Here is a 14231-nt window from a genome sequence, read left to right as displayed (position 1 = left end):
CAAGGCGTCTGATTGATGTGCGGCTTAATTTCGCTCGTTCGTTCGCTTCGTTCGTTCGTTAGCATGTCTCTCGGCTGTCAATTTTACGTTCACGGATGCGTGATGTCCTTTTTTGTGGCTCCCCGGGATCGCTTTCCTGTGCCTCATTGCCCTGCCCGAAGGATGGGGCCAGTCGGTGAGGCGCTTCCTTTGGCTTTTGGGAAAAGAAATAAGAAACCAAACGAAGCATCAGACAAAACAGACATTTTCTTTCGTCCAGGGTCGCCATCATGACGGTTTATGTTTTTTAATCATCGTCAACGGGCCGTGCCATGTGGCGGGAACGCTTCCGCAGGTCCTGCGGCCTTCAAAGGCTTCAAGGAAGATGCGCGTATCGTACGGTCAAAGGAAAGCGGCGAGCTGAAAGTAAGCGAAAAGAAAAAGCACCATGAAAGCAAACCGTTTGTACGTTGAACGTAAACGTTACGCTTTAATCATTGCTCGAACGGTCGCGATTGCTCCCGCCAGGTTTGCTCTTCGTTGTGACATTGGATGGTTGGACGCTTTGCATCCACCCGCTAAAAGCATCTAATTGTCGCAAACGGTTGAGTGGAAAATGGGGTGGAGATCGTCAAGAGCGCGGAGTAGAAATAAACAGCCCCACCGTGATCCATTCGGACGGGGTGCGAGAAACACAGGATGGCAGAAACAAGCTAAGCCCGTGCTAAGCTGCAGTGAAATTCCAAGTGTTTCCACCCATCGAGGAGTGTTGTTCACACCCGAGCACAATAAGCGTAACGGGCGCGTATTGCGAATGTGCTTTATGGCCACACATTCCGGCCATCTCCGGTTCTAGCGTGCACCGTTTGATGGTGTCCCGGTTTGGACGCGTTTTTTTTTTCTTATTTAAAGCGATAAAGGCTCTCGAGAGCCTCCGGTGCTTCCGTGCAGGCACGGGAATCGGGCAGATTTTTTGTGCCCTTTTTCAAGCACAAACCCTCAAAGAGAAGGAGGTATACGACGTGATGGGCGCATTCTTTTTTTTCTCGTCCATTCCATTCCCTGTAAAGTACCCATACTTAGCTCTGACGTTCAGGACCACTTCGTTCCACCCGGAGCCGGACGAATGGAAAGCTTACATCGAAATGGCCGAAAGATTCGACTGCAGTGCTCCGGCCGGGAAGGACCGAAAGATTGAATGAAATATTAGCCATCTTTGCCCGGGCGGCATGTTTATGATGCCACATTTGGCCAATGCGCCATTTCTCTTCGACCGTTTCGCGGTGCGTAGCGAATTTGTTTTCCCGATTCGTGTGCTTTTTTTTTGTTTTGCTTCGTTCTGTTGTCGTTCCACTGACAAACACGAGGTAAGGACATGCAAATAAATTTTTCTCATCATGTCCCAGCCGCACGGAGCCGTTCGTTTATGTTCGTTTGTTTTATTTTATTTACAGTTTTTTTTCTTCTACTTCATCTCATGCTCGACGGGTGGAGTACATGTAAGTGATTCTCGGTAGAGGATTTTGTACGCGTGCTTTGAATATTAAATGAGGGATTGCTCTCGTACCCTCCGGTGACTATTTCCCAGATTAAGCCGTGTACGTAAAAGGTCAGGCGAGTCAACTACATTTTAAAGGCAAACTTTGCGTGTCATGTGTAGGCGCAAGGAATGGAGCTTAAAGTATTTCACCATTAACAAGGCTGCCGTTCGAGTTTGCGAGTTTTGGGAAACTGTTCTCGCGTCTTTACCGGTCCGCGGGAGATATAAATATACCTGCCGAGCTGATCCTTAGCGAGCGAAACGGTAAATGTTTGCCAGTTTGCAAGCACTGCTAGCTGCAGCGAGCCTGAGAATAAATATTCGCACATTTAAACGAACCCGCGCCGCATTTTGAAAGCGCTATCGATCGATGTATCGCGGCCGTGCCGAACCGAAATTGATACCGCAACTCTCGTAAGTGAAACTTTTCGACTCGCGATAAAATGTGCCAAACTTTTCTCATTACAATGGCAAATACTTTTCGCTCCCGCAGCCACCGCTTACATGATACGGCGTACGGTCGCCGCTACTATCGCTTAAGGATAATAATTCCTGTGCGCTCGGGGTGCGAGGTCCTGGGTCCCCACGATCACGCCCGCTGGGTGATGAGACAGCATCGGTCGGGCTCACCATACCATACCATCTTCTTTCCATGGCTTGGGGGTGGCGCCGAAAAAAGTAAAAATAAAAGAAGCTACTTACACGCACGTTCCCCTGGAACCGGGGGAACAATTTTTTGGCCCAAGCGGCATGAGCACGGTTTCGTGGAAGGACGTTACAACACGGCCATCAAACTTTCGAGGTCCGCGCCAGGTAGGTAAATAATTTGCTCAAGCACAACCGCAGACGGGCTGGTGTGGTTGACCTCAAACGGCCGGCACTAAGCCACCGGGAGCCAATTAGATGAGCTGCGGTTTGCTACCGTCGTCGTCGTCGTCGTCGACGATGGTGTAGCGAGAAAAATTACTTTTCCTATAAACACTCGCCCTTTAGGCTTCGGTGGTCGATCCCGGACATCCCGGCCGGGTGCGTTGGGTATTTTTAGCACAAAACCGGGAGACGACGCAAAATCTCATTACTTTCCGGTCACGGACCGAACCCAGGGATCGGTCGGTTGATCGATCGAACGGCTGCCATCAGGCTTCAAGAGGACGAACCTTCCGATGGGTGCTTCTTTTTTTCTTTCACCTCAAAGAATGCTTGTGGCGAGTGAATTACTTAAAAGCACGCTTTGGTGGCTGGTGGATAATTCGTTTACGGCACGGGAAAACCGGTGGGAGCGTAAGGTAGGATGAAATATTTCTCTGGAATCGCACCGGCACCGATGGGTCGGGTGTTTTAAAAGAGCTGCAATCAAGCGAATGAAATCTCTTGAAAGGATATTAAACGGGAGTGAACTTCAGCGCGAACGGTACGAACGGAACGGCGCGCTGATTGTCCGCCCGATAACGAACCGATATTGCGCCAGGACATGCGAGGTAGACGCGAGAAAAATAGACAAAAAGATGTTCATCAAGAGCAAATTAATTGCTTGCGGGAATGCGGATGCTTTTGAAATTGCGAAAGATAATTAGGGGGAGGTGCTCATTTCGGGGGGTTTTCTTTGATCTTGGACCATGGCTCGAATCGCTATTTCAATTGTGACTTATGTCATTCAATTAAATCCCGTTGAATGGAGGAAGCAATCGTCGCTAAATTGGCTGACATTTGGCCCCAGGGAGAGAATGTTAGTTTCCATAGAACAAAAAAAAACATTGAAAATGCCATTTCCCGACATGAAACTTATTGTGCTGAGCTATCAAAGTACATGAAAAGAAATGTATTGAATTCATTCGAAAGCTTGGTAACGAAAGCTTAGTATTCAGGCGAATGGCAATCGATCCTCTCGCTATACCTTTAACTCCGCTTTTGATGTGTAATTTTTACCGCCTTCAGAATCGATCATCCCGGCAAGCGCATCAGCTGTCGAATCGAAACGATCCATCAGAAATGAAAGTAATTGAATCGGTTCGCAGCGTGGGCGGGAACCGTGTTGCTTCAGTTTCGCTTCAAGCACCGGATTATTAACACTTGAGCTAATCCCAACATATCGATTTGATGTTCGATTCGTGCTGATCTTTGAAACATTTTGATGGTTGTGGGTTTTCATCGTCCTTCGTTTTTCTATGGTGCGTCGTGGTCGAGTTTTATTTGTCGCTCTCATCAGGCTGGTCTAAAAGGAGAAGCGAAAGCTGCTCGTCTGACATGACCGTGGTGACAGCGGCCATCGCTGGCAGGTGCTTTTCTGATCTGGCAGATCTTCCAGCGTCTCGTCTGCTCGAAGCTCGAAGCAATACTGATCAGCAGTCAACAGGATGATCAAAGCATCGCGACCGATACACAATCATCGCAAACAGAGAACGAACCATCGGGTCGAGGAGTTGAGTCATTCGAGCTGCTAGGAGTCGAAGGACATCAGTCGGAGAGGAAAAAAAATATCCCCACCCACAGAGTTGACAAAATCGAAACCTGCCTGTCAGCTTAACTTTCGCCCGATGATGAGCTTTCCGCTGGCATTCGCTGGATGAAAATTGACAATAGGGACCCTCATTCCTTCGCTTCCCAAGGAGCGCCCGGGGGTCACTGGATTCGGGGGTTGGCAAAGATTTGGACACATGGGACGTGCTCGAAATTAAAATCACCAACGGCGTGCGAGCCAACGGCAAGGGAGCACGCTCGTTCGCTCGTTATGCGCTTAAGAATGTTGTAATAAAGATAGCGAGAAGAACAAAAAAAGCTGGCACGATTCCTACATCTTTCGCCGCAAGCGGTCCACATTCTGCTCGAGTCGATGGTGAGTAGTGAAAAAAGGATACGAAAAATTGATCATAAAAAAGGGAAAAAAAAGAAAAGGAAATCATCCATCCCTTCTGCAGGGAAGTCTGTTTTCTTTACACTCGTTAAATTTGGCCCCGGGATCGGGTGGTTCCATTGGTTTCAGGACGAAAGGAGGCGGCTGCTGGCATTTCTCATCGCTTGCGTCACGTTTCGTGCAATTTCTTTTTTGACGGAAGCAACCCACCCCGAATCGATACCTTGATTTTTTTTTGTCCCGGGAGTGGAGAGAGATTCGACAAAAGTTTCAACATCTCAATGGGACGAGTCTGTCACGTGTCTGCACGACGTGCAAGTACCGCACAACAATTAATCGGATGTGGGATTTCGCGTTCGTTTTGGGGAATGCTCGTGGGGAATGTTTTCTTTTTACAATTTCAATTTAGGTTTTCCTCCCACGCAAGGCAGCTTGCTCGGATGTCTTATTCCCTCGTGACGTTATCAACAAAGAAGCGTGGAATAGATCTTTTTTATATACGTTTTATTTCGTAGCAAAATGTTGTTTGGTTTTATTAAAAAAAAATTTACTGTTTCATTTTATTTCTGTTACAAAATATTTATTTTCGGCTGCAAATTTAGTAATCGACTTTAGCCTTCCCGTAACGTTAAAAACTCCAAACCCAATCAACCAACCGATTGAGCTGCCCCGTTAATGGTTGGCATCTGCGAGGCTCCTGAACCACGAGAAAATGAACCAATTTATATTCCATTTTAAAGCGATTGCGTTAATTAAATCAAAATTCAGGCAGCAGATGAGCTACGCCACCAGCGTCGAAAGATACGCTCCGACAGGTTTGCACTTCCCGCCGGCTTCCACGGTGTTGGATCGAGTAACCTCCCGCTTGTAAGCAACAGTCGCGGGAAAAATGATGTTTTTCCTTCACGCACAAATGCCACGGCACTGCGCGGGAAGAAGCAACTACAAAGCTAGCTCGCCTTCAGGCTCATGGGCCAGATAAACTTTCCAACGAACGCACAGGAACACACAATCGCTTCCTCTCGGAGCTGGCTTTTTTCTTTGGCTTTGTTCCCACCGTGCGTCCTGTGCGAGATTTGTAAACTTTCCGGCGGGCGCAAAAGCTTGCCTCGGTTTCTTCAAACAACATGGTAGCAAATATTTGCCACCCATGGCCTGACAGTTACGTCCCGCAGGACTGCCGTTGGCTGCTGTTGGTGAAGAAGTTACGCACATCCTGCACCATAACGCACCGGAACTGGCCTGGCCACGTAGATGGGAACCGCTTTTGGCCTAATCTTCCCGCGTGATTCTTGATATTTTAGATTTTTTGTCGCTTTTTTGTGCGCAAAGATGCCGGATTGTGCTGCCATAATTTGCCTGTCGTTTCCTTCTCGAAGGACTTAATAGCAAGTTTTCGTATCTGATTGTGGAGGTAAAGGATGATGGCTTTTTTCTTCTCTCTCGCTCGCACCCGCCAGCTCGTCGACTATTCCAACGCAAATTAAAATACTGTCACCAGCTAAACGTATCACAAAGATAACGAAAGATCGTCTCTACACTTCGGGCGACTGGAGCACTCCCGGTGGCTCAGATGTGCTTCCCGGAATGGCAGAGTTATTATTTTGATTGAGTTTTTTACTTCCACCATTCCACTGGGAGGCACACCACCGGGGTTGGCACAAAGTTCAGCGCTAAGTTTCATCCCTGGTGATTCCCGTTCCGTGCGCAGGCTTTCCTTTTTTTTCGGTGAGCATATGACGATCGCCAAAGGAGCCGCGGGAAGCTGAAAGCGAGCAGCTTCGCGAATTTGTCAGACTGTGCTGTTGCTTTTTTAGTGATCCACTTGCGCCAGCAATGGCACAGCCGAATGGCCAGCACAGAAAGCGGAATCTCACAGAAGTGTGCTGGTTTATCAGCGCTCCTCTTGAATTATTCATGAACTGCTCATGATGATCCGCGGATTCCGTCGCGGCTGCTTCCGGGTGCTGTTTGGCGATCTCGGGGCTTTTGGGGACTTTCACGAGAAGCTTGTAAATAAATATTCCCTTCGGTGCCGACCGCCCGAGGGTCACCCGTCAGGAAGATGGTGTTTTGAAAATGCATTAAAATAAACGCTAGACCTGCTCACAGAATGTGCATATAAACGTCAGGAGGTTTTTGTTGTTGTTACTAAGCAAATAGAGAATGAACGAAAAAAAAACGCCTACTGACTTGCGGCTTATGCGCTTCGAACGGATGTGGAGCGACAATTCCTAGCAGGCGGTGAAAAATGTGCAAGGCTTGTTGAAATAACGGCGTGGCGGTCCGATTTTTGCTTGTTGATGCAGTTTTCCGGCGACGGGAATATTTGACTAGGATGTCAAGCGGTGTCATGAAATTGAATTGAATATACTTTGGAGCACTCGCAAGTGCAGAAGAGTTGCACTTTTTCGGGAAACGAAAAGGATTCGGTTTTAAAAAATGTTGCGCCAGCATAAAACTATTGCAAGTCACAGTGAGATTGGTCCATTTATTGGTTGTATTTCTGGTCTCTCTTTCAATCGACGGACCATTGCGAAGGAATACAACCCTACGTTGTATTAAAATGTTTGATTTTTTTCTCCATTGTACCACATAGTCAAGTGTTATGGTTGCTTCCATTGCAAAAAAAAAATGTCCTTTCAGCCACTGAGCTAAATCCGGACGCGTTGCATTTACGATTGAAATAGAAAAATACGACACGCGTTTGTCCCATTCGTGCCAACGCCACTGATTGGATCAAAGGCATCGATTTCGGGGGATGAAGGATATCTTTTTTGGGCTGTGAAATCCGAGTTGCTCTCGGTCAAAGACAACCACTCACGTACGGCCGACTACACGGGTCCCAAAAATGGTCCTATTTCCACCGCAAAAGGATACCCAGAGGAGCGCATGGGTGGGTTGATTACAACGTCCGGAAGGTTTTTTTTTCTCTCTCGTTCCGTTGGTCACTATTCTCGTACGAGTAGCCAAAAAGAATACACTCCTTTGCTGCGAGTGTGGCAAACGCAAACTATCCCTTCGGGAGATGGAAAGTGGGCCGCTGCATAAACGGGGGCCGATGTAAAATTCAAAAGAACCGACCCGTGGGTCGGATTGGGCCACCCCGAACCGAAGGGTGGCTGCAATCGGGATCGGTGAACCGTTCCGTGTCGCCGGGCACACAAGATCCCTATCAAATTTCGACCACGTGTGGTCAATTCGGGACGGAATGTTCCATTATGGAGGGTTGCCTTTTTGCCCCTTTTTGAACTATTGGCTTACGGGGAGCTAGGGATATTGAGAAAAAAGGGTACGGTTTGGCATAATCCGCTCCAAATTTAATCCTTAAGTGTTTATGATAGCACATTCAATTTATGGAAAGCGTTTGCTTGTAAGAGAACAAGGAGGAAAAATAAGCTTAAGCAGTAAAAGTTTAGTTTAGTTTTTTTGCAGGCTACTGAATTGATTTCATCGAGTTTAAGGTTCCAGGTTTAAGGGTTCAAATTATTTGCTCTTTTTTGTGTTTCACAATAAAAGTGGATGATGGAAATCGAACTAGAACCGATTGTTCCACTCCTTCGGTGTCCGATTGGTGTCCGTTCTTGCGTTCGAATCCAATGCTCACCGAGGCATACGGTTCTGTTGCGAGTAAATATTACAAATTTCCCGGCATGACTCAAACGACCGCTTAGTTTTTTTGTCTCTCTCTCGTTTTTTACTATTGTTCTTGCTAACCGTCCGAACCCTAATACTGCGATGGAGTGGCACTAAATGGATGTTCTTTCATTACTCGCTTAATGAAAGCCTTTATCGCCCATTATGATGTTTGGAGTTTGTTTTTGCTGCATTATTTATTGTCACTGCGGCGAAAAACTGGATTCCGTCGATTCCATCTGACCCCTTCGGGGAGCGGGAGGCTGGTCTTGCAATGGGCTTTCTTCACTTTGGAGCACCCTTCGGAACGAAAGCATTGGGTTTTAATAACTCCGGTTCGGTGATTTTTTTTTTTGTTTTTGCGCCAGGCCCTTTTTACACTGACCGGCCGTGGGAAAAGCGTTCCGGCTGGCAGCAGTCGGAGCGCTTTTGTGGCCACTTTTTGGCATGGGTTTAGAACAACGGCGCAAACCCTTCGTCGCTCGTGTTTTGCTTTTGTTTTTTGAGGGTGCACTCGAGCTAAACCCAAATCACCGAGGACCGAGGTCCCATCTCCCAGCGCTCGGTGCCCTTGAGCATGCTCGAGATGGGCCGTTAAGCAGCATGTTGACATAGCGTTGTTTCCTTAATTTCGCTTCTTTCTCGCAAATGAAGCGTCGCTGGGATGGAGCTAAAAATCGATCCACAACGAGACTTGAATTTGGTGATTGCATTCAAATGTAACGCAAATCCACGCACGGATCGCTGGAACGCAATTAAAACATAACCACGCGAAACGGTATAAGTTTTCTTTTTTGGAAATTGTGTAATTATTTCTGTGAATTTATTTTCCTCGGGTCGGTGCTTTTCCGCGGATATCGCTTCAGGTGCCTACGCTTTCCAGCACTTTTCGGTTTGATTAGCGAGCACCGCAAGGCTCCGGTAGTACAAGGGCCGGGCGGTCTCGAGGCAGCTAGCAGAGTATTCCGCGAATCGTTTGCACGCGTACGTGAACTTGGCGTAAAATCTGTTCTCGTTCTGTCTCGCTTTGTCCACCATTCGGTTGAGACAGTCCGCCGAAAGCTGCGAAAGTTGTCAGGCGATTAATATTCATTTTTGACGTACCGCTTTTTCACCCTTTTCCACACTCACCTTGGTGCCCTTGGGTAAGCAAAGGGCTTTCTGTACGAGCGGCTCTCGCAGATGCGTCCGAATGCCGCGCAAGACGTCGCTTTGGTAGACGGGATTCTTCGTTTTGTCCAGCCTGACACGACGGAAGAACTGAAGCACCTGCTTTGCGTGCCATTGCGTGGCATCGACCTGTGCGAACCGAAAAGCAGAGCGTGGGTTGATGAAGGAAAGCGTTACCGTCGCGTAGATTTTCTCGTTCATCTCACCTGAACGTTCATCGAGATCAACCCGAAAGCGGCGATGACCCAGAAGGGCTTTGGGATCATGTTTACTTGAACCGGGAAAATATCAACCGTTCATAAGCGAACCGGGCCGGAGATGGGCTGTTTTATGGCGATGGAATAGTTTGCGATGTAACAGGGACATATGGTACGCGAGGACAAGGGCGCAAATTGTGACAGCTTTCACAAATTGAATCTCAAACAGATGCAGTGCAGCGTGATGGCAGTTGAACAAACAATCAATCAGTTTGATTAATAACGCTTTGCGTTGCAATGCGATGTAGAGTATATAAACAGAGCTGCTCGAGCAGCCATTTCGAAAGGAGTGAATAGTTTTGTTCGTATTGTTAAACTTCGCAACATAATTACTTTTAATTGTATGACTGCAATGAAACTACAGTGTGTTACAAAGTGGCAATATATATATGTGGCATAATTTTACTTATTTATAATCATAACAGGACGTGTTAAATGAGAGCACCATCTGATATATTTCGGGTTGCTTCGTTAAATACATAAAAAAGTTGCAGGAGTTTTTTGTAAAAGATAATTTAAGAAGAAATTTGTTACTTATTATTCTTGTTGCATTGTTTTGTAATAAATATCACGGTAATTTATCAAATAATATATTTGATATGTATCTAAACCAGTATGGACTATATAAAAGTTGTCTATAAACCAATCAAATGAATCGTAATGCTCAATAGTTTTATACACGAGAATCTTGGAGCTTGAAAACTTTTGGCTAAAATGTTTTCATATGTAATTTGGAAACAGCTTAGTATACAACTTCTAGCGTCCCATATGATTTTCGCATTCTTACATATATTCAAAAAGTAATGAAAAGAAATATATTTGGTGAAAAAAATATACTTAGCATGAATAAATTGAGATGCTGGATCCGCATCTTCAATGGCTTACAGAATCAGTTCCATTTCGTGATTTTGTCTCTTTGAAGTGTACTTTAATTTTATACGCCACTAAACCCAGTATAGATAAATCGTAGATATTTCAGTTTATTCGACGACAAGTGCAGGGAATGATTCTGTGGCTTTCAGAAGGATTTATTTATTTCCACCCTTCGTTTTCACCCAACATTTCTGTGTCTCTCTGACCAGCGCTTGAAGTCCACTCAAAAAGTCCGGTTCAGCGGCCTCCAGACATTCCAACGAGTATTGGTCGTGCTCCTGGCAGCCGTACCCGAACGTAGCGTAAAACAACTCATCGAGATCGCCCACCTCAGCGACCATCCGTTTCAGGCACTGCGAGGACAGCTAGTTTCCCACCGGGGCACCAATGCGAGATGGGACCATGTTTTAAGTTAGAATAAGGTCATGAGAAGCAAAAAAAAAAAGGTGCAACAACCTCACATACCTCAGCGCTTTCCGGGAGCTGCTGCGCGTGCTTCATGAGAGGATCCCGAAACTGAGCTTGCATGCCGGCCCGTGCTCGGCTCAGGTAAAGCGGTTCCTTCGCCAGATCGAAGCGTATGTCCCGAAACACGTCCATCAACGTGTGCATGTGCTTACTCGATGTTGCGGCTGGGGTCGTCTGCGGAAAGGACAATCAATAAAACATTGCAAGCATCCCATCACGCAGCTCGGTTTTGGGTGGAGATTTTGAGAACCACCGGTCCAAGCACCAAATCCTGCTTTTGACCGACCTGCAGCATGAAGAGAAACCCGACCCAACCCACCAGCACGGCGACCGGCTTTGTCAGCATCTTAATAAGCATCTTGAGAACTGAAGCATCTGTCCGGACGTGTCATATTTATACTCACCGTAAATTCGCTCACACCACCCACAGGCGGACGCATAATTGTTTGGACAATCCATCCCAGAGGGGAGGACAGCTCGGACCACCTGCAGGGGCAGTGCAGTGAAATTAAATTCAAACAGAAACTCCCGGTGTTTGCACAATCAGTGTAGCACCTCGCTACGCCCCGACGCCGGTTGAGTAAATCTTGTGTGACTTGATGATGAATACGGCAAATGCACGCTCCGGTGGGGATCTGACCCCCAGGGGCGCAAGGATATAAGCGGGTACCGAGGTCCGGGAACATGTAAATAATATTACAACTTCCATAATCAGTCGCTCTCGGTTTGGCAGGTTGTTCTGTTTCACATTCGACCAGCGCACCGACACACGCCCGAGGTGGTCGTGTGCAGCTCCCGGACGGAAGGATCTTCATTTTTCCACCCATTCCCAACGCCACACTGTGCCGTTCGAATTTCCACTGTGCCGGGAAAGCAAATAATGGGTGGAAGATGAACGCGCTCCAACCAACCCGACCGATGCCGAGCCTCGCGAAAGGCTTAATGCCTTTTCAGATTCAAACGAATCATGAATAAATTTGTACTTTATTGTCGTTACGTGACGCAGCGCACGCCCGGGACCCGGGTTGATCCTCGAGCGGACGCCTTTGTAAATCAGGAATAATTTGAAGCTCGACAATCCAGCCAACCCTGGTCCCTGGTCCCTGTGACCAGCCAGCTATTGGGAGTTTTGCGGTAACGGCACATACCGTACCAACGTTCGGCTGAAAAGGGTCAACCTGTGCCCGTCGGACGAATGGAGCCAGGGACGAATTGTGGGCGATAACGGACGCAACTGGCGTTGTCCTCGTACCTGAGGGGGTTGTTTTTGTTTGATTCGATCCGTAACACACCGCACAGAACCTCGAGAAGATTGAGTGAGATGGGGTTGAATAATCTGCGAAAAAACGTTTCAGCCCACTGGGCTCGCGTTTCGCATTTGGAAATTTAATGTGCCCTACGTGATGGCTTCCGGTGATGGTGTTCGACATTTCGCTCGTGCCATCAGTTTAATTTTCTTTTTTGTTCGTCCCCAGCTCAAAGTTCACTCGAGCCAATCAGGAGGAACGCCTCTATGAACGTTGAAATTACTCCCTCACGTCGAAGCCGTTTCCGATTTACGACGAGTTATGAATCAATCATGGGACAAGTGAACTTATTTTCTGGTTCGTTCGGCCATGCGTCTATCAGGCGCACGATGAAGCGCTGCAATCAGAGACGGAAAATTGGGTTACATGTACATGGGATGCGGCATGAGTGTAAGTAAATAAGTTGCGCCTGAATGTAGCTAATTGGAAGCTAATTAGCGAGCGATGCGTGCGAAAAACTTCACAGTGACTTTACGGCGCTGTTTGTGTAGGTAAATGAATTCATCTAGTGTATGAAAATCTCTCACAAAAACGGATCTAATGAAACATTGAGCTACAAACACGATGTTTCATTCAAATGCTACTCGTAATCAGTTATCAAAACCATTGCAGCCCTACAGGCGTTTATGAAGGCACAAAAAAGTGAAGGCAAATAATGTTGCGGTGGAAATTAATTTCAGCTTTGCAGCGCAATCAAAATAACCGTTATTGCCTGCTGTAGAACGAGCCTCGTGAGCCTTCCATTACTTGCACGATGCTTAGATTCAACGGGCCGCGGTTGGCAAACCAAATGTTGTAACAAAATACTTCAACAGCGTGATGACGTGCTTCCCTTTTTCCTCCAATTTCCAAGCCACATCAGCCCCGTCTCCGTACCGTTCAAAAACGCAAATGAATTATGGATCGTGTCGTTCGTACGTACGAGAGCCTCGTTTACGCGCCTCAATGGTTTCGGTGTGCGCTGAAACGATGGCGCGATATAAATCAAATAAAAACTTCAAATTAACTTCTGATTCGTCGGAATTGAACCACCACCACGCATGTAGCGCATGTCAAGCAGCCCGGGGGAAAGAAAGAAAAAAAAAGAAATCTACCGAGGTGCAAACCACAAATCTGGATGGTGCCAAAAGTGGCTTGCGCTTGACACCGAATGTGGCGTTTCGGAAATGTGTGCACGTTTTTGGGAATTTTAAGGCCATCCCACATATGCGACCCGGGGATTCGAGTGCGTGTCAAATAAGTTCACAAATTTCCACGCCACTGCCACGGCCACGGCGATCTTCTCTGGCGCGCGAACCGAGTCGGTTACTGTTTTTAAAAGCCGACCTAAATCACAAAAACGCTCCACGCCACGGAGAGGATACGCTGGAAGACGACGAGGACGAGCGATTGTAGCGCGCATGATTTATCGGTCGAAAATTTCGCAACATAAATTTTGATAAAACTCTCCCCGGGCCAGGAAACAATCTCGCATTCGGTGCCGGTGTCCACGGCTTAGCGGCCGCACCGGGACGATAATTATTAGCAGCGGCGAGTAGAAAACTCGCAAACAAACGCTCCTTTAGGCGGCGAAAAGTTTCACCACCCAAATCGAGTCAGGCTTCTGGTGGGAGAAGGGGGCGACCATGCGTACTGTGGAAATCCGTCCCGGGTAAAACCATTTCACGGATTGAGTGACCGCGGGGATGCGAAGGAAGAAATTAATGAGCTGTTGATTAGCTTCGAACCGGCCGCCATCTTGGACGAATTGGATGAAAAACGCCTCCCGTTGGGCGACTCTAGGCTACGGCAGCGTATTCACGAAGTGTAAGTTTCAATTGCCGTTCGGGATCCTATTCACGGGCACTTTAACGTCAAGTTCCTCTCGAAAAACGTCGTGAAAACAAAAGCTCAATATTAAAGCGCAAGCAAATGCCCACGTTCAAACGGCTCGGTAGTTGCTTCTCATTGGCTCACTTCTGGCACTCGTGGCGCAATGAAAGCGGTCCTTTCGCCCTGACAATAGATAATGGCCGATGTCTTACTATTTCACCCTGCCAAGACCGACTGTAAAGTGTGCCCAACCTTCTCCGCACCGGTGCGTGTCGAATTGTTTTCCACGGAAACCCATTTCACCCAGGTACAGTGGAGTGCTTTTCCCGGTAGAGCAC

General features: G+C 47.3%; 2 protein-coding genes across 2 annotated transcripts; both read right to left on the bottom strand.

Annotated features, from left to right (window-relative positions):
- Window positions 1–8777: 8777 nt before the first annotated feature.
- LOC128725999 (uncharacterized) lies at window positions 8778–9519 on the bottom strand. Its single transcript, XM_053819778.1, has 3 exons — window positions 9383–9519; window positions 9138–9305; window positions 8778–9068 (listed from the first exon to the last, which is right to left on the bottom strand). The coding sequence occupies exons 1-3, from the start codon at window positions 9440–9442 to the stop codon at window positions 8877–8879; spliced, it is 420 nt and encodes a 139-aa protein (XP_053675753.1). The 5' UTR covers window positions 9443–9519; the 3' UTR covers window positions 8778–8876.
- Window positions 9520–10358: 839 nt separating this feature from the next.
- On the bottom strand, window positions 10359–11130 carry LOC128725998 (uncharacterized). Its single transcript, XM_053819777.1, has 3 exons — window positions 11061–11130; window positions 10772–10948; window positions 10359–10671 (listed from the first exon to the last, which is right to left on the bottom strand). The coding sequence occupies exons 1-3, from the start codon at window positions 11118–11120 to the stop codon at window positions 10462–10464; spliced, it is 447 nt and encodes a 148-aa protein (XP_053675752.1). The 5' UTR covers window positions 11121–11130; the 3' UTR covers window positions 10359–10461.
- Between the last annotated feature and the right edge of the window lie 3101 nt (window positions 11131–14231).

The sequence above is a fragment of the Anopheles nili genome, chromosome 3 (assembly GCF_943737925.1).
Source record: "Anopheles nili chromosome 3, idAnoNiliSN_F5_01, whole genome shotgun sequence".
NCBI lineage: Eukaryota > Metazoa > Arthropoda > Insecta > Diptera > Culicidae > Anopheles > Anopheles nili.
This window is presented reverse-complemented; position numbering and strand designations above follow the sequence as displayed.